The sequence below is a fragment of the Aspergillus multicolor genome (genome assembly GCF_047715735.1).
Source record: "Aspergillus multicolor strain CBS 133.54 unplaced genomic scaffold BDW74scaffold_6, whole genome shotgun sequence".
NCBI lineage: Eukaryota > Fungi > Ascomycota > Eurotiomycetes > Eurotiales > Aspergillaceae > Aspergillus > Aspergillus multicolor.
Genome location: NW_027395957.1, coordinates 886,377 through 902,636, shown reverse-complemented (window position 1 = coordinate 902,636; position 16,260 = coordinate 886,377). Strand labels below are relative to the sequence as shown.

The following is a 16,260-nucleotide window of genomic DNA, read 5'->3' as shown; positions in this document are numbered from 1 at the left end:
TCGCTCAAAAATGGCTGCCGTATACAAGGCTGTGTCGAAGAAGCAGTCTCGCGAACTCGCGAGGCAGCAGGATTCAGATGATTCAGATATCATAATGGAGGAGATGCTTGACGACGCCGACGATACTAGCGATAGCGATGAGGAGGAGGAAAACACCGCCGATGCGGCCAAGAAGCAGCTTGCTGCTGGAATGATGCCCAAGACTCGTGTTCTTATGCTCACCTCGCGAGGTGTCACATCTCGGTGAGTGCAACAGCAATCGCTATCTCAAACGTCGCAAAACTAATCGCTATAAAATTCAGTCACCGACATCTCCTCGCCGACATGACCTCATTACTCCCTCACACCCACAAGGAAAGCAAGCTGGATTCGAGAAAGAAGGCCGCCGGTTACAATCTGCTCCTGAACTCCCTCGCCGACCTCCACTCCTGCAACGTGATTTTCTTCCTCGAGGCCAAGAAGAACGGCCAAGATTTGTACCTGTGGCTTTCGCGGCCTCCGAACGGCCCTACGATCAAGTTCCACGTTAACAATCTGCACACAATGGCTGAGCTGAACACTGGTTTCGCCGGTAACTGTTTGAAGGGTGGACGCGGTGTCGTTGTTTTCGACAAGTCATTTGACGAGCAAGGGCCCGTCATGAGCCAGCCGGGCAACGAGTACCGGGGACTCATCAGGGAGATGCTCCGCGGTGTCTTCTGTGTGCCGAAGCGTGGCGTCAAGGGCATGAAGCCCTTCGTTGACCGTGTGATCGGTATCTACGGTGTCGACGGCAAGATCTGGATCCGAGTTTACGAGATCCGAGAATCAGAAGGGGGAAACAAGAAGAAGGAGGGTGAGGAGGAATCCGACAAGCCTGCATACAATCCCAAGGACGGCCCCGAGCTGTCCCTCGTCGAGATCGGTCCCCGATTCGTCCTTACGCCCATCGTTATCCTCGAAGGCAGCTTCGGTGGCCCCGTCATCTACGAGAACAAGGAGTACGTCAGCCCCAACCAGGTCCGTCGCGATATCCGGGTTAGCAAGGCCGCGCGGTACGCCCAGCGGAGGGACGTCCAGACCGAGCGGCTGTCCAAGCGATCGAACTTGGAGCTCGGAGTCGGCGAGAAGAAACCTGGTGCCCTGGATACCAGGAGGCTGTTCGGTTGATCGGCGCCATTGTTTGGATTTTCTATTGTCTTTGTTCGATGTACTCTTAGACTTGATATCCTCAAGGATGCATATGCGTGGGATCCTTGTTCATGATTTTATCAGGCGTCTCTGGTTGACATAATATCAAAAGTTTTGAAGGTACTGGCATTTCTAGTATTCATTGTTTCAAGGATTGGTTGTTACGCTGCTACAAGGACCGATTAGATAAGCGATAAGGAACCACGGGCCATATAATGAGCTTAAATCGTCTCGAGCTTCCAATCTTCAACTCTCAGCCATCATGGCATCACCTTCATCGTTTAGCCCTTCGTGGCTACAGGGAGCTTTTCCCCCTATTTCAGTCATGCCCCTTACCCCTGTTGCCATGTCCCAAGCTCTTATCACATCAGACAGCCCCAACGGCGGGGTCGCAACCTAAGAGTCATACATCACTCGAGACGGCAGCTGGTCTACTACGACAACAAAGCTGCTCCTTGCAATTGTACCACAAGATCTAACCATTCCAACCTGTCATTGAAGCGTCGGATAAAGTATTTGAAAATAGGTCAGCCACCAATGGCTCATGAACCATATCGCCGCGGCGTTTGCTTACCTATTCATCCAGAATACTGCCAATGTCCTTCCAATATCTAGCAACGGAGCTTCTGCTCCACATATTTCACTCATGCGAGACAATTTCAGACGTTATTAATCTAGTAGCAACATGTCGCCGGTTTCGCGATGTCTTCAATCGATCGAACAAACTACCAATTCTGATGAACGTTGCGGAGATGGAGTTCGGCCCTGTCGATGATATCATACAGATTGCGACACATAACACCAGCCAGCCAGCGCAGTTGATACGTACCGCGCCCCTTACAGCATCCCTTTTAGAACAGATTGTTCAGATTGGCCGAGCCGCTCAGAAGTGGGAGACGATCTATCCCGTCAAGAAATGGAAGCTCGACTACGAGAACAGACGGTCTCTCAGCGATGAAGAGCGCTTTCGCCTGCGCCGCGCTATATACCGGCTCTGGCTTTACCACCGTGCATTCCATAGACGTGAGTACGACCGGTACGGCCGGAACCTGCGGAATATTGTTGTGGAGCGCGCACAGCTCCTCCACAACTGGACTACGTCTGACCTAGCCGAAATCGAAGATGTGCGCTCGGTCATCGGGGACGTAGTCCAAAACCACATCTGTCCCAGCAACGGGACAATTGCGCGGAAATTTCGCAAGCGATACCCTGAGAGCAACCACCAGATCACCTTCAACATCCACCTAAACTATCCTATGAACAACGCGCTCACGCCCTACGGCTTTCACGACCCGAACCCCGAGGGTGGCCAATACTTCCACTCCACGCATTCCACCACCTACAGCAATTCTGGCAAATACCGCTCGCGCTTTCGGAATGATATATTCCACGAACCTGGCTCGGAGGGTTGGGGCGACGAGATCCCCCATTACTATGTCGTGCAGGACATGATGAAGCTTGACCCCGGGCAAGTCCTCTGGCTACGGGAGTATTGTCCGCTCAAAGAGCAGGTTGAGGCATTTGTGTTGTCATTGGGGGACTGGTTCCGCGATAATGGGGAGACATTTGGCGATACCCTGGAATGGGTTATCAAGGAGAGAGACGAGGATATGGAGGAGTTCCGGACGGCGATTGCGGAGAGGGAGTCGGGGGTGGCGTGGGTCTAATTCCGATTAGAGGTGCCCTTCTGTGGTGATTTATGATTTTGTGCTAAGTAAAGGTTCAAGGAGAACCCGGCGGACAGACCCAGTGCCCTAAAGGTTTTAGTATTTACCAGGCCTAGATCAACCTAGAGAGCCGGAACAAACATCCGAGAATATCCACCAAATCGATCATCCAGAAAGTATGGTATCTATTATGATTATTACAAGCCCTCTATGTTGCCAATTGTCCCTATAGTACATGATCAAAGATCTTAGTCGTATAATACAGTTGTCGTTCGTGTTCTCTACCACCTCACAGCGACAGACATCATTGTCCACTCAGCAGCTTGAGCACCAGCTCATACGTTCCCAGCGTGATAGCGGCGGAGGGGACCGTTCGGATCATATGCGCGGTCAGACCACCGTAAAGAGCAACGAAACCTTCCTCCTTAACCATCAGCCGAAGGCACTGGACTACGCCTGTGTATTTCTGGCGGCCGTTGGCCATTGGCGCTTGTCGGAGGCGGGTTCGGAGGACCTGGAAGAAGAAATAATCAGTACACTGGTTCAAACGCAGAGCAGAAACATAATGAGTATTTACTCACCTCATGAGGATAAGCGATCAGCACAGCAATAAGCTTCGACACAGCCGCAGAACCACTCAGAATCAAGCCCTGCGTAACCTCACTAGACTGCGTCTTCCCCTGGCGCTCATAATGCCGCGCAACAGCAACCTTTATCCGCTCATACGAAGCCAAGTGTAACGTCGTCTCGATAACCCCAAGATAACTCGCCGCCAGTCCCCGATAAAGCCCCTTAACACCCTCCTGCCGGATAACCTGCTTGACACAGTCGTAGCTATTCCGATACTGCGGTGGCCTCGTGGTCCCATCTTTATTGACATGGTGCCGATCAAGCTGGAGCCTCGTCTTCACCAGCCAAATCGGATTCGTCGCTGTCCCCGTCACAACGCCCGCGGTGGCGGCGGAGAGCGCATGAGTCGACGTCGCATCCTTATTCAACCCGAACACCTCGGGGTATAAGCGCTTGCAGTTACCGTATGCGTAGAACTTGATTGCTGTCGCCGGGACAACACCTGTGAGACTGGGGCCGAGTCCGCGGAAGAGGCTGCGCCAGCCCTCGACGCGGTGGATGGAAAAGAGGATTTCGAAAGTTTCGCTGAAGTGCTGGATTGTGGAGTGTACGAAGGAGGGGCGGGCGTGTGTTGGGATGTGTGTGGATTTGAGGTGGGAGCGGTAGTAGTCGGATTGGAGGCGTGTTCGGAGGACGTCAAGGGGGGATGTGAGGAGGGCAGTTGCCATGCCGCCAGCGCTGAGATGTAGTCAGTATATCATTGACAGGGATGGATGGTAAGTTTGTTGGAGGACTCACGCGCCAGCTACCAGATGTGTCCATGAGCTATTTGTCTGTTGTACTTGCGGAGGCGTGAGCGGCCCTTCCGGTACAGCAGCGTTGAGAGCTGTGTCTTTGGAATCGTTGCGCACGGCCTGCATGTTGAAGGGGTGCCTCGAGGCTGCCGGCTACTATGAGCAGAAAGGATGAGGCAAATCACGGGCAAATCGAGAAATTGTTAATCCATAAAATCGAGATGGCAGACTCGCGAGGGCAAAACGGTCCAGAATTTTTAGAATCGGGTTATGTAATCGCTGCGGAGATAAGGTGAGCTCCGGGAGCTGTCATTGGGCTTTAGCTCCGTATAACATGACGCATCACCCGCGGCACCGTACAAAATTCCAAACTGACACTATGAATGCTATAGAATTTTATCACTGCATTATCAAGTCCAATAATCTCTGGCTGCGAGTCATCTACAAACCAAACACGAACTATACCTAGTACGTGCCGTCTTTGGGCCATCTACCATGCATAGACTCAATTGTACTCAAGTGACTAAAATGCACACAATAACTACAGAAAAAAAATTGTAAAGTCCGTATAGTCATTTCACAGGACGCCAGAACAAAGTGTTAAAAGCTCAGCCAGAGACTGGAGAATTCAAAGGGAAACGTTGCCAAACGGACAGGAGCTAGAATGACAACCAATCCGAAATAAGGGATTTGACGGCGTAGAGATATCATTTTCATCAAGTTGAGGGTGGAGGGAATAGAATAAAGGCTGGTAAGACGAAAGCAAAGTAGAAGTGACAGAATAATCGTGTGTCCGGGATGGTGTCAGGCCCAATAAACATCGCCATACAATGTCCATATAGTCGTATGCCGTTGCCAACAATGTCCCTCTTGTGTATCATTCCGCAGAGGCCAAATAAACAGGCAAAAAGAAACGTCAAGAGCAGTCAATTATCTCATCACAAAACCAAGACTCGTTGCGGGCGGTTGGCATGTCGCGAGTAGAGCCAAAGTACCGTCGTGGTCGTTTAACAGCATCCTCCCTTGTTCTCGGTATCTTGAGTCTTCTCAATATCGATTATTTGACGACGCTCCCCGACAGAGGCTCCGCCAGATTCGCCTTCAAGCGCTTTGCTGGATACGATGCGGTAGATTTCTGTAGGAAGAGCTACTGTTATAATATGTCCCTGGAAATGCGTATAGTAGGAGCCATACCTGTGAGGATGTTTTGGAAAGCGAGCTCGACGTTGCTAGCGTCCAGGGCTGAAGTCTCGATGAATGAAAGGTTGTTCTCGCCTATTGCCGGTAAGTTTCACAAACAGCCCATTCCACAGGCCACGGAACTCACTGGCAAATTGCTTGGCCTCTTCTGTAGGGACAGCCCGCAGATGCCTCAAATCGCTCTTGTTACCGACGAGCATAATGACAATGTTAGAGTCAGCATGGTCTCGGAGCTCCTTTAACCATCGGTTGACATTGTCGTAGGTCTGATGCTTGCTGATATCGTACACGAGAAGCGCACCGACGGCTCCCCGGTAGTAGGCTGATGTAATAGCGCGATAACGCTCCTGACCAGCGGTATCCCAAATCTGAGCCTTGATTGTCTTGGAGTCCACCTGGATAGAACGAGTAGCGAACTCGACACCGATGGTCGACTTGGAGTCTAGGTTGAACTCGTTCCTAGTAAAGCGCGAGAGCAAATTTGACTTGCCAACTAAATGTATCGTTAGTTGGGGGTCTATTCTTGGTGTAGGAGCCGCTGTAGGAGCCGCGTACCGCCAGAGTCTCCGATAAGGACGACTTTAAAGAGGAACTACCAGGTGCACCAGTTAGCAGTGGTCTCGGTCTCGGTTTTGGAAGGGCTCACATCATATTCGTCGTTGGCCATGATGAGTAGTAAGATGAGCCTATAAGCTCCGCTGAAGGCGAAATGTGAGGTCGGGGGTAGCGAGATTCGACGTGGCGGGATCCGTAGGCAGCTGGGGAGCGGGAACCGAGAACAGCGGGAAACTGAGTTCTGGGAGGGGCAGACGAGAGTTAGCTGGTGGTCCGGGCCACGGTGAGCGAGGTACCAGAGACAGAAACGTGCGGCAGGCAGACTCAAGGAGCACTTACTGAGCTTGTTGGTAAGGGAAGCGAAAGGTCGAAGATAGGAGAGGCTCTCCAGAAGTCCTTCCCGTGCTTGCCCTCAAGACGAAGTGGGCCATGCCCGCCCCCCTTTGGGGCTAGCGAGTGGGTCACGTGCCGCCGTTTCGTCTTTGTTTCTTTGGATCAAAAAGTTGCCAATTATTCGAAACAACAAAAGGATTCACAGGCACGCCTCTTTCAGGAATCTTGACCACCGCCAGAAATAGGAAATTTCAGCTTGACCAATGGGACATGTCTAGCTTCTCTTGTGGCGTTGCTGGCAGACCTACTCTCCTCCATTATACGGAGCGAGCAGTCTGTCTGATGTACTACTAAGCTAGTGCTCCACCTTCTCCAGGTTACTTCTTCTTTGATACCCCCCAAGACCTGAGCATTTGCATCTCTTAACCTCATCTGTCTGTTTACTGGCTGTATACGAATGTTCGAATATGGCAATGGACAATCCCAGCGATGATGATGATATATCTCTTACCTCCACGGTTGAGAGTGAGCAAGCTTCCGAGTACTTTGTCGACACCATTCTGGCGGAGCACGAATTTCCCAATGATGATTTGAGATATCTAGTCCAATGGGATGGCTACAATGTTCTCAGGAGTACTTGGGAACCAAAGGAGAGCTTCAACAACGTCGGCGAGACATTGCTCGAATGGGAGGAGAAGAAGCAGCGAATTTCCGAAGGCAAGGAACAGGCGTTTGATGTAAATGCCTGGGAAGAGACTTGTCGTCTACTAGAGAGGGAAAAGGAAGAAAGGAAGCGCAGAAGATCAGCCAAGAGGCGAAAAATAGCCGCTTCAGAGGAAAGGCGCAATCCAACGCTGGTCAAAAAGGCTGGTACGGTCCAAAAGGCAGCTCCGCACAGATCCCCAAACGCTTCGAACCATCGCCGGCCTCCTGGTCCATCCAGGCTTTTGTACTCTGAACAAGGCCACCCAGCAAGACAGCTAGCAGGACTGCCAGTGCCTAGAGTGCCGCCAGTGGCGCGATTTGGAGCCAGTCAGCCCGACCCCAAAGCAATGCGACCCAGAAAAGCCTTCAGTACTGACGAGGGAGAACGATTCCCCACCATTTACAGGAAGTGGAAAATGGAGACGTACTCGAAGAACAAGGAGCTGCCACCAAGCGCTGATCAAATCGATATGAGGCGACCATCTGACTGGGATTCTATGCCGGCCGTGAACGCAAATCAGCCTGGCGGTTCTCACCAGATACCTGATACGAAGAATGGTGTTAATACAGAAAACGGACCACGGCCTTCTTTAGCTTCTTCAGTATTACCTCGCTCTCAGCCTCAATCTCCACTTGCGTCATCTAGGCCAGACAGTAATCTGTGGATTGCTCTGATCTCTGAGAATGACAAAACTGTGGAGCGCCCTCGCAATGACATTGCTGCCAAAAATGGGCCAGCATCATCCAAGCCTGAACTAAATCTGAAGATTCCTTCAAGGGAGCCATCTGGCTCGAGGTCAGCGGTAGGCAAATTCAACCTAGAGTTTCGTGAAAGGAAACCTAGTTACAGCCCAAAATTCGTTCCACATACGTACCCGGAGCGCTGGTGGAACCTAGGAGAAGTATATGTTACTCTATATGTTGGTCCTGAGAAGCAGGAGATTGGCGATGCTAGGTTATGTGGTTTTCGTCAAGGTGCTGCGAAGGGAATCCTCAGAAAAAAACAACGGTATCCACCAGGAAAAATTGAGGTGTGGTTCGAACATCTATTCACGCGGAATCAATACGAAGAACTCTGTGCTGAGGTAAGTCCAAAAATGAAGGAGCTCTCCGGTGTTCCTCCCCGTGTTATTCGCTAGGTTCATAGCACAAACGCTTACTGTCTTAGATGTCAAACAAATGGCTTCCAAACGGCTGGGTTGAGGGGTTCAATGACACAGAGCCGCTTATTCGGCCAGTCGCTGAACAGCTTTGGAAAGAAAATAAAATAGCAATAGCTCATATCAACTCCCAGGAGATACTGATTGCCTATCCACCCGGCTCTCCCGACTTCAGTTCTCTCGGTCAAACGGTCCAGCCTAGGGGTTATCTGTCGCTCGCCCTCAGAAGCACAATAGGACCAATTCACAGTTTGAGACTAATTGAGCAAATCAGTTACTCTCGTGTAACAGGAGCGAATAACGCAGCCAGAACTGGCCACGCTGAGTCGACAATGGTGGCTGCATCGGACGTTCGAAAAACATCACGCAACTTCGACGTCGCGCAAGGAAGTATAGGGCAGCCATCCACGGCTTCCCCTAAACTAGCCACCCCGGATACATCTACCTATGTGTCGTCGCCGACCCTGAATTCCCCGATGTCCCGGTTTCCAGTCAATATATCGACCACGCGAGAAATGCATGCGTCCACCGAGCGTATGCATCTTGACAATACCCCACCCCAGGCTCTACCACGAGGCCATATCGGGTCTGAACCCACTGAGGCTAAGGCGGGATTGACCAAGGAGGAACTTGACAAGCTTTTCTTCAAGAGGTTCGGCATAACTTTCAAAAAATTAGCTTTCTCAAATGGCACCGATAAAAGGAACCAAAACAAGGCGTTCTTTGTCTGGTACCCTAATAATCCACAAGCAGTCAAAGACGAAGAGAGACAATTGACTGATTTCCTGAAAAACCACACCGTGATGTGTTTCAATGATAGTGTGGCCGGGGATTGGGAAAAATTCATGAAAATGGTCTGGGAGAATACCTATCAAGGTGTCGTTCTTGTATGTTCTCCAATGCCCACCTGCTGCCTCCCTAACACTTCCGCAGTTTCATGAGTCTATTGTCCAATACGACAAAATACCACAACTTGGAAAGGTTATCCGCAGGTCAACCAACTTCTGGAAGGTTTCTCTTGCTAAGCCAATTCAACATCCAGATCCTCCGCTTCATGCCCAGCGGTTGTTTCCGCATGGCGGCGTATATTTGTTGACCGAAGACTTTATGGTCCGCGAACAAGTTGCCGCCATGATCATTCTGCAGTGGTTCTACGAGTTTTCGCGGAAGAAGAATCCAGGAACTTATAAGCTAATGCTCCGCCCGGGCATCATGAATTGGCTGCTGGATAACATAAAGGTCGGTGATGATTCACAGAGATCCCAGTATGTACCTTTTTATGCCTGCAAACGATAATATAAGCGCTGATCGGGCACATCAGGTGGCTTGCAATGTACCACCTAATTCAACAGATCGGATTCAACGCCAGCGATGATATCATTCCTCCCCTAGAGCAAGATTCCCTTATCTCTCCCCCAATACTCCCCAAATACGGCTTTCGAACGGCCGGCGACTCCCCCGACATCCCCAGAGACTGCACTCAGGAACAAAGGAATGCCGATCATTTGGGCGAGTTCTTTGCTGGCTACGCTCTACTAAACTCCCACCGCTTCCGCCGGTTCTACATGATTACATCGCTAGAGCATCTTACAAGATGGAAGAATTGGAACCATATTGAGATCGGCGGCTACCAAGAATTTCTGCGCTTCCAAGCAATCAAGCCAGAGCAATTTTACGACAGGATCTTCAAGGGCAGGTCGGCGGCTCCCACTTCGGCAAACTCTACACCCGTATCTCCTGCTGTGCCGCGGCATTCCAGACCCGCTGGCGGTTCAATCCACGAACAACGGTCAGTCTCGCTTGGAAATCAACTCCCGTCCAGGTATGGTCAGACGTACCAGTGATCGCTGGGACACGAAGACGACGGTGCACTAGCTTTGACGATGAAGGCTCCGTTTGCGGTGCCAAGTCAGCGGAACTCAACAAAGAAGAGTAAGCGCTGTGTCATGGAAAAATTTGCTCTAGCGGGCAATTGCGAGTTCGGCGCTCCTATGCATCCTTCCGACGGGGCGAAACCTGGCAAATGGATGAGAATCAAGAGAGTCAAGTGATGCTGAACTATCTCCTGAATTATCTTCACGAGATAAAGCATCATTTTCGCCATGCAATGCGTACATACCGTATTTCGTTTTCCTGTATATCTTTTGCTCAACTGGACAATATCTTATACCTCACTCAAGGTGACATATTTCTTTGATTGTTACATACATATACTTACTCATTGACCTCAAGATAGAGTCCATCACATAGTGAAACTTGACCCGGGATATCACTGCCATGCAAGTCCACGTAAAATACCTCGGACTAACAAATCAATAAGTCAAATTCGTGCTTTCATGATTGCTAATCGACTGACCATACCAGTATTGATAAAGCAATGCTAAAACATCATCACGCGCCAACGCTAAGCCAATACATAAGTTATAACGCAGAAAATATATATAAGCAGACAAAAGGCCCTAAAGCAGAACGTGGCCAAAGCAGAAAAGATATGAAACAACGGTATGGCCGAGAAGACAGGGAGCAAAATAGTAGGTCTGAGATCACGACCCAGACGCTCTACTTCGATACTCCCTAAAAGAGGAGATAGAGAGACCTTCCTCAAACCCAGCGGGCTGAGACTTCCCCTTCCTATCTTTGAGCTTCTTTTCCCGCATCGCCTCTTCCCACCGCTCTTCCTCGGCGGCAATCATAGAATGGAAGCGCCCTCCCTGGCCACGGCCAAGATACACTGGCTTCTCGTTACGCTCAGCGACGCTTTCCGTGACGAGAACGAATTTCACACTCGAACCCGGCGTTTCGAACATTGCGTCACTGAGGATAGTTTCCATTTCTGTGCGGAGAGCGCGGGCCCCTGTGCCCATTGTAAAGGCATTGGCGGCAATTTTGTGCAGAGCGGGCGTTGTGAAGCGCAGTTCAATTCCGGATAGGGAGAAGAGCGTGGTGTACTGTGCGACTAGAGAGTTGCGGGGTTCTGTGAGAATGCGCACGAGTAAGGGCTGACTTAGGGCTGATAGGGCGGCGTTGACCGGAATGCGGCCTACGAGCTCCGGAATGAAGCCGTAGTTTTGGAGATCGGTTTGGTTGATGAGGTCTAGAGGATTGAAATAGGTAGGTTCGGCGTTAGGTGATGATACTGACGGAGGGGTGAAGAACGGAAGATGTTTCTTGTAGAGGGCTTCCTCTTCCGAGCCGGGAAGGATTGGGATGGGTTGACTAGCCGCAGGGTCGGAGGAATGTAGTCGGTCTGTGGGAGCCTGGGGCGGAGCCCGAACTGGTTGGCCGAAACCCATTGATCCACGCGAGATCCGATCCATGACGACCTTGTGCAATCCGACGAATGCACCGGAGCATATGAATAAGATGTTATGGGTGCGGACATTGATGACCTCGCCCTTCTGAGGCATGTTGCTGCCAGCCGGGGGAGTGAAGGGAGTGTTCCCTAAAGGGTGATTTGACGGGTAAGGAGGAGAAGAACTGGGCGTCCCGTTCATACGTGGTGCATTTCGTTCCTGTTTCACATGCACTTGCACTGTCGTTCCCTCCTGGCAATGTCATTAGTCGTGACAATCATGAGAAAACAGTGGTATCACATACGATTATGGTCAATAGAGCTTGTTGGACTCCTTCTCCGGAAACATCGCGATTTCCTCCATTTTTCCCTGAGGTACGTGTTTTGGCAATCTTGTCTATCTCATCCAAAACTATTATTCCGCGTTCCGCTTGCTCGACGTCATAATTGGCAGCCGCCAACAACCTGTGTATGCATACTTCTGCATCTTCCCCGATATACCCAGCCTGTGTAAATGGGGTGCAGTCTGAGATGCTGAATGGAACCGATAACACTTTGGCTAGTGATTTCGACATTAGGGTTTTGCCAACTGCAGATGACGTGCGCATCAGTATGCTATGCTATGATATGGAGTGTGGGTTATCTAGGAAAAGCTATAGCAAGATACGTACCTCCAGAAGGCCCCAAGAGAAGAACGTTGGACTTCTCAATTTGTAGTTGATTCGATTCGTCAAGTTTTGCCTTGTCCGCGGCAATATGCGATTGCGTAGGCAAAGGGTCTAGGTATGTCGTGCGTGGTTGACCCGGATATTCATCTATAGTGTGCATTAGCAATCCGATGATGGCCAAAGGCAGATGCTTGCCACGGCTGAAAGCTTACCTTCCACTGGATGGCGTTCAACGGGCTTCCTGTTCGCATGCTCGGCGAGAACCTCGTAATGTTTCTCCTGACGCCTCTCGATGACCTTTGTGCTCTCGATGTCCTCTATGCGCAACCGCTTGGCGAGCAATTCTTCGGCTTCTTCTTGGCGCCTCTGAAGCTCTTGAACCCGTTGGTAATGATTGTATACGGCGACACTGAGGATCTTCTTTGCACGGTCCTGTCCAACAACAAACTGGTCTAGATATTGTTTCAGTGATTTTGGTGTGATGCGCGGAGCTCCGAAGCTGATACGTATCAGTGAGAGTCAGTCATGGTCTTTCTTGCTATGACGGATGAATATACGCTGGTGTGGTTCCTAGAGGACCGGCCGTTGGAAGCCCGGGTTCGTATACGCCGGAGAAGGGCTGGTTTGTGAAGTCGGTTCTGTCGAACTGCGAAGAGGTAGGATACGAGACAGATGAACTGGAAAATCCGCGTCGCGTGCGCAAAGGACGAAGGGCGAGGGGACGCCGATAGCGGAGGGCGGAGTAGTGGTGCATTGGGGGAGGCCGACATGGCCATGACAGCCGCAGCATGAGGGGCGCTGCGATTGCAACAAAGATGGATCTCGAAGCAAGTGGTATCAAGTTCAAAGGCAAGAAGCCACCACGTAAGTAAGCAATAAGACAATGAGAAGAAGTCGGAGTTGGAAGAGGAGGTTGCAAGATGGTGACATTGGTGAGGAGACGGGAGGTCGGGTTGTCAGATAAGATGCCCCATCCGTCTAATCAGCCCCGTCGTTCCCCGCTTTATAGGGCGATCAACCTACGCCGTACAAATCATACCACGCGGCTACAGGGCTATATTGCGTCGGACCTTTGCCTCTCCATCTGTCGTTTGATTGATCAAATATTCGTTTATTTTGAATCTAAGTTCTCCACGTTCGGAGAACCTCACAGATAGTCAATAGTTTTATCAACAGTTTGTACCTAGGAGCATTACCAGCCGGACATGACCGCTGCCGAGGTTCGCTGATTGAGCTCGAGACCAGTAAAGCCTCAAATCATAGAAGCCCAAGCCGTCCTTCTTTTGTTTCTGTGCCTTCTTTTCTTTTTGACTTACAAGGTCCCTCGGATATCGGCGACGTACTCCCTGGTGCTTGTGGACCATTTCGCGCGATGTATCACCGCGCTCCGAGAACATATTTCGCCTGATACAAATTGGGTTGTCAAGATGATTGACTGGAAGCAACACTTTGTGATGCAATGGTTTTCAACAAATGTGAATGTGGTCGTGATAGACCCTGATCGCCTCGCTATGTTCACTTATTTGTCTTGAAGGCAGGTTGGTGTTCCATCGTCTGGGAGATAAAGCCCCGCAGAGCAGCCCATCGGTTTGATACTGACTCCGCAGCTGCTGGCTCTGAGTTCGGCGCGGCCGTTGTAGGAATGTTCGACATCTGTGCCATGTTTTTCGCAAATCGATCACGCTCCGATTTCTCAAGCTTTTCCTTGCGCTTCTGAGCACCCGGTCTATGTTGTAAAGTCTTGTGCTTGATGATGTTTATCTGACCAGGTCCATTGCGCTCCGTCTCAGCTTCAGGCAAAGCATCGGCTAGTGATTCAAGGTTGGCGACAAGTTTCTTAGAGGCTCGGCGGCGCTTGTTTGACTTTCCGGAGCTCTTCTCAATTTTGGAAACAAAGCTGGAGTGTTTGATCAGGCGCTTGTCTTTCTTCGTTGTTCGGAAATCGTCGTCAAATAGTGAGGGCTCGCTTCCTGCGGCGGGTTTCGTGCGGTGTGGCTGTTTTTTGACCGACCGGATGGGAGCCTGCGCGAAGTTAGCTAGATGCCCGCTCACTTTGTGCGATTGCGCAGTTCGGGCTCGACCTACCATTTTCATTGGCGTGGCTTTCTGCTTGAAAGAAAATCTGGTGATGGGGGACCCGATGAGGATTAGGTCCGCTTTCCCATTCCCACCGCCCACCTGACAGTCCCCCGCACATGCGCACGTGAGCACCCTTTTACGTTGTTGGCCATCCCCTCGTTCTGGCCATGGCCAGCCATGTTTCATTAAATTGCCTATGATTGCTTCATCGTGCTCAACTAACAGGGCCCAGATCGACAAATCGAACTTGGCTTTTATTCATGCAGGCTCAACGTCTGATCGCCCATCGTGTCTTGTCCTTTTCCCTGTTTCTGGACTAGTTCCCACCCTGTTGGGGCAAGGTCCACCTTCAATAAATATTACGGAGCAGCGCCGAATTATCCAGAATCCCAGAGTCGTGTACGAATCCACGTTGCTGTACTCCGTACGCCTTTCGTCATTGCTATCGAGGGCTCTAAAGATCCTGTGAATGCGTCTACTGTATCGCCAATCTCGGCTCTTCAGCTCTCGTGCTCAACCAGTCCTACCTCGGTTCCGGCCCTCTCAACAAACCCGCTCCGTTCACATCGCTTGCAGCTCCCTGTCCGGATCAACGTCACCCAGGCCATCGGGTCCTCTCTCCTGCAGATATTTTTCGAAAACAATTTCTTCATTGTCTGCAGCCACCACTACGACCATAAGCAACATGGGATCTCTCGGGCCATACAAGCAGAAGCACAAGGTGACTGTGGTGGGATCTGGTAACTGGTAAGTACAGTCAGGACGGCTTACACATTTGCTGTATACTTAAGCTAGAAAGGGGCACCGCCATTGCCAAAATCGTCGCCGAAAATACTGCCAGCAACCCCGCCGTATTCGAGAAGGATGTTCAAATGTGGGTGTTTGAGGAGAACGTCGAAATTCCGAAGGATTCCAAACACTATAGCTCCGCTTCCCCTCTCTGCCAGGGACCGCAAAATTTGACCGACATCATCAACCAAACCCACGAGAATATCAAGTATCTTCCAGGAATTGCCCTGCCGGAGAATCTGATTGCCAATCCGTCGCTAGTGGATGCTGTCCAGGACAGCACAATTCTTGTCTTCAACCTGCCCCATCAATTCATCATCAACATCTGTGAGCAGATCAAGGGTAAGATTGTTCCGTACGCGCGTGGTGTTTCTTGCATCAAGGGTGTGGATGTAAATGAGGAAGGCGTTCACCTGTTTTCCGAAACTATTGGCAAGATTCTCGGGATTTACTGCGGCGCTCTGTCTGGGGCCAACATTGCCAACGAAGTCGCACAAGAGAAGTGGTCCGAGTCTAGCATTGGCTATGACCCCCCGCACTTTGACTCGAAAGCGCCGTCGCCTAATCGATCACCCTCCGCATCCACCGATAACATCCTACACTTCGAGCACAAAGATGTTTCGGGACAACTTTCGCGGGTGAAGCTACAAGCTCTGCCATCTGAATTCCCACCTATTGACCATGCCCTACTCAAGTCCCTCTTCCACCGTCCTTATTTCCACATCGGTGTGGTAAGCGACGTGGCCGGTGTCTCGTTAGGAGGCGCTCTCAAGAATGTCGTCGCTGTTGCGGCAGGTTGGGTTGTCGGTAAAGGATGGGGAGACAATGCCAAATCTGCGATCATGCGAGTTGGTCTCTTGGAAATGGTAAAATTCGGCGAACAATTCTTCGGGGCGACCATTAACACCCGGACTTTCACTGAAGAAAGTGCCGGTGTTGCCGATTTGATTACCAGCTGTAGTGGCGGGCGAAACTTCCGCTGCGCAAAGCTCAGCGTTGAGAGAAACCAACCAATCGAGAAGATTGAAGAAACGGAGCTCAACGGTCAGAAACTGCAAGGCACGCTGACAGCGATCGAAGTCAACAGTTTCTTAAAAAAGCAGGGCTTGGAAGACGAGTTTCCACTGTTTACTGCAGTCTACCGTAAGTATTGTCCCTATACCGCTCTTTTGCCATTTAATATGCTTACGATTTCGCAGGGGTCCTCCAAGGAACCATGACTGTTGACGAGATTCCATCTTTCATTGAGCGGTAATTAGGACCTAATATGACCACCCT

General features: G+C 50.7%; 8 protein-coding genes across 8 annotated transcripts; 3 read left to right on the top strand and 5 right to left on the bottom strand.

Moving 5' to 3' along the window:
• Nucleotides 1–10: 10 nt before the first annotated feature.
• Nucleotides 11–2,837, top strand: BDW74DRAFT_166825 (ribosome biogenesis protein BRX1; the record flags this gene model as incomplete). The annotated part of the gene is made up of 4 exons (XM_073726601.1): nt 11–243; nt 303–1,144; nt 1,428–1,518; nt 1,757–2,837. The coding sequence occupies 4 exons, from the start codon at nt 11–13 to the stop codon at nt 2,835–2,837; spliced, it is 2,247 nt and encodes a 748-aa protein (XP_073586151.1).
• A 165-nt stretch (nt 2,838–3,002) lies between these two features.
• BDW74DRAFT_149135 (putative mitochondrial carrier protein (Rim2)) lies at nt 3,003–4,395 on the bottom strand. The gene is made up of 3 exons (XM_073723852.1): nt 4,206–4,395; nt 3,419–4,145; nt 3,003–3,351 (listed from the first exon to the last, which is right to left on the bottom strand). The coding sequence occupies exons 1-3, from the start codon at nt 4,325–4,327 to the stop codon at nt 3,142–3,144; spliced, it is 1,059 nt and encodes a 352-aa protein (XP_073586150.1). The 5' UTR covers nt 4,328–4,395; the 3' UTR covers nt 3,003–3,141.
• Nucleotides 4,396–4,695: 300 nt separating this feature from the next.
• On the bottom strand, nt 4,696–6,339 carry BDW74DRAFT_149132 (Rab family GTPase). Its single transcript, XM_073723851.1, has 6 exons — nt 6,296–6,339; nt 6,048–6,197; nt 5,957–5,993; nt 5,529–5,894; nt 5,396–5,476; nt 4,696–5,336 (listed from the first exon to the last, which is right to left on the bottom strand). Exons 2-6 carry the CDS (start codon nt 6,066–6,068, stop codon nt 5,209–5,211), a joined length of 633 nt encoding a protein of 210 aa, XP_073586149.1. The 5' UTR covers nt 6,069–6,197; nt 6,296–6,339; the 3' UTR covers nt 4,696–5,208.
• A 163-nt stretch (nt 6,340–6,502) lies between these two features.
• BDW74DRAFT_149131 (uncharacterized protein) lies at nt 6,503–6,762 on the bottom strand (the record flags this gene model as incomplete). Its single annotated transcript, XM_073723850.1, has 1 exon — nt 6,503–6,762. Exon 1 carries the CDS (start codon nt 6,719–6,721, stop codon nt 6,506–6,508), a length of 216 nt encoding a protein of 71 aa, XP_073586148.1. The 5' UTR covers nt 6,722–6,762.
• BDW74DRAFT_189809 (putative Chromo domain protein Chp1p) lies at nt 6,757–10,417 on the top strand (the record flags this gene model as incomplete). Its single annotated transcript, XM_073732060.1, has 4 exons — nt 6,757–8,079; nt 8,163–9,041; nt 9,088–9,419; nt 9,476–10,417. 4 exons carry the CDS (start codon nt 6,757–6,759, stop codon nt 9,996–9,998), a joined length of 3,057 nt encoding a protein of 1,018 aa, XP_073586147.1. The 3' UTR covers nt 9,999–10,417.
• A 60-nt stretch (nt 10,418–10,477) lies between these two features.
• Nucleotides 10,478–13,241, bottom strand: BDW74DRAFT_124112 (putative ATP-dependent Clp protease). The gene is made up of 5 exons (XM_073722109.1): nt 12,672–13,241; nt 12,327–12,613; nt 12,118–12,261; nt 11,752–12,035; nt 10,478–11,696 (listed from the first exon to the last, which is right to left on the bottom strand). Exons 1-5 carry the CDS (start codon nt 12,902–12,904, stop codon nt 10,698–10,700), a joined length of 1,947 nt encoding a protein of 648 aa, XP_073586146.1. The 5' UTR covers nt 12,905–13,241; the 3' UTR covers nt 10,478–10,697.
• A 388-nt stretch (nt 13,242–13,629) lies between these two features.
• BDW74DRAFT_176188 (FAM207/SLX9 family protein) lies at nt 13,630–14,208 on the bottom strand (the record flags this gene model as incomplete). Its single annotated transcript, XM_073728540.1, has 2 exons — nt 13,630–14,136; nt 14,200–14,208. 2 exons carry the CDS (start codon nt 14,206–14,208, stop codon nt 13,630–13,632), a joined length of 516 nt encoding a protein of 171 aa, XP_073586145.1.
• Nucleotides 14,209–14,545: 337 nt separating this feature from the next.
• On the top strand, nt 14,546–16,257 carry BDW74DRAFT_124085 (glycerol-3-phosphate dehydrogenase family protein). Its single transcript, XM_073722108.1, has 3 exons — nt 14,546–14,940; nt 14,993–16,125; nt 16,182–16,257. The coding sequence occupies exons 1-3, from the start codon at nt 14,663–14,665 to the stop codon at nt 16,235–16,237; spliced, it is 1,467 nt and encodes a 488-aa protein (XP_073586144.1). The 5' UTR covers nt 14,546–14,662; the 3' UTR covers nt 16,238–16,257.
• The last annotated feature ends 3 nt before the right edge of the window (nt 16,258–16,260 follow it).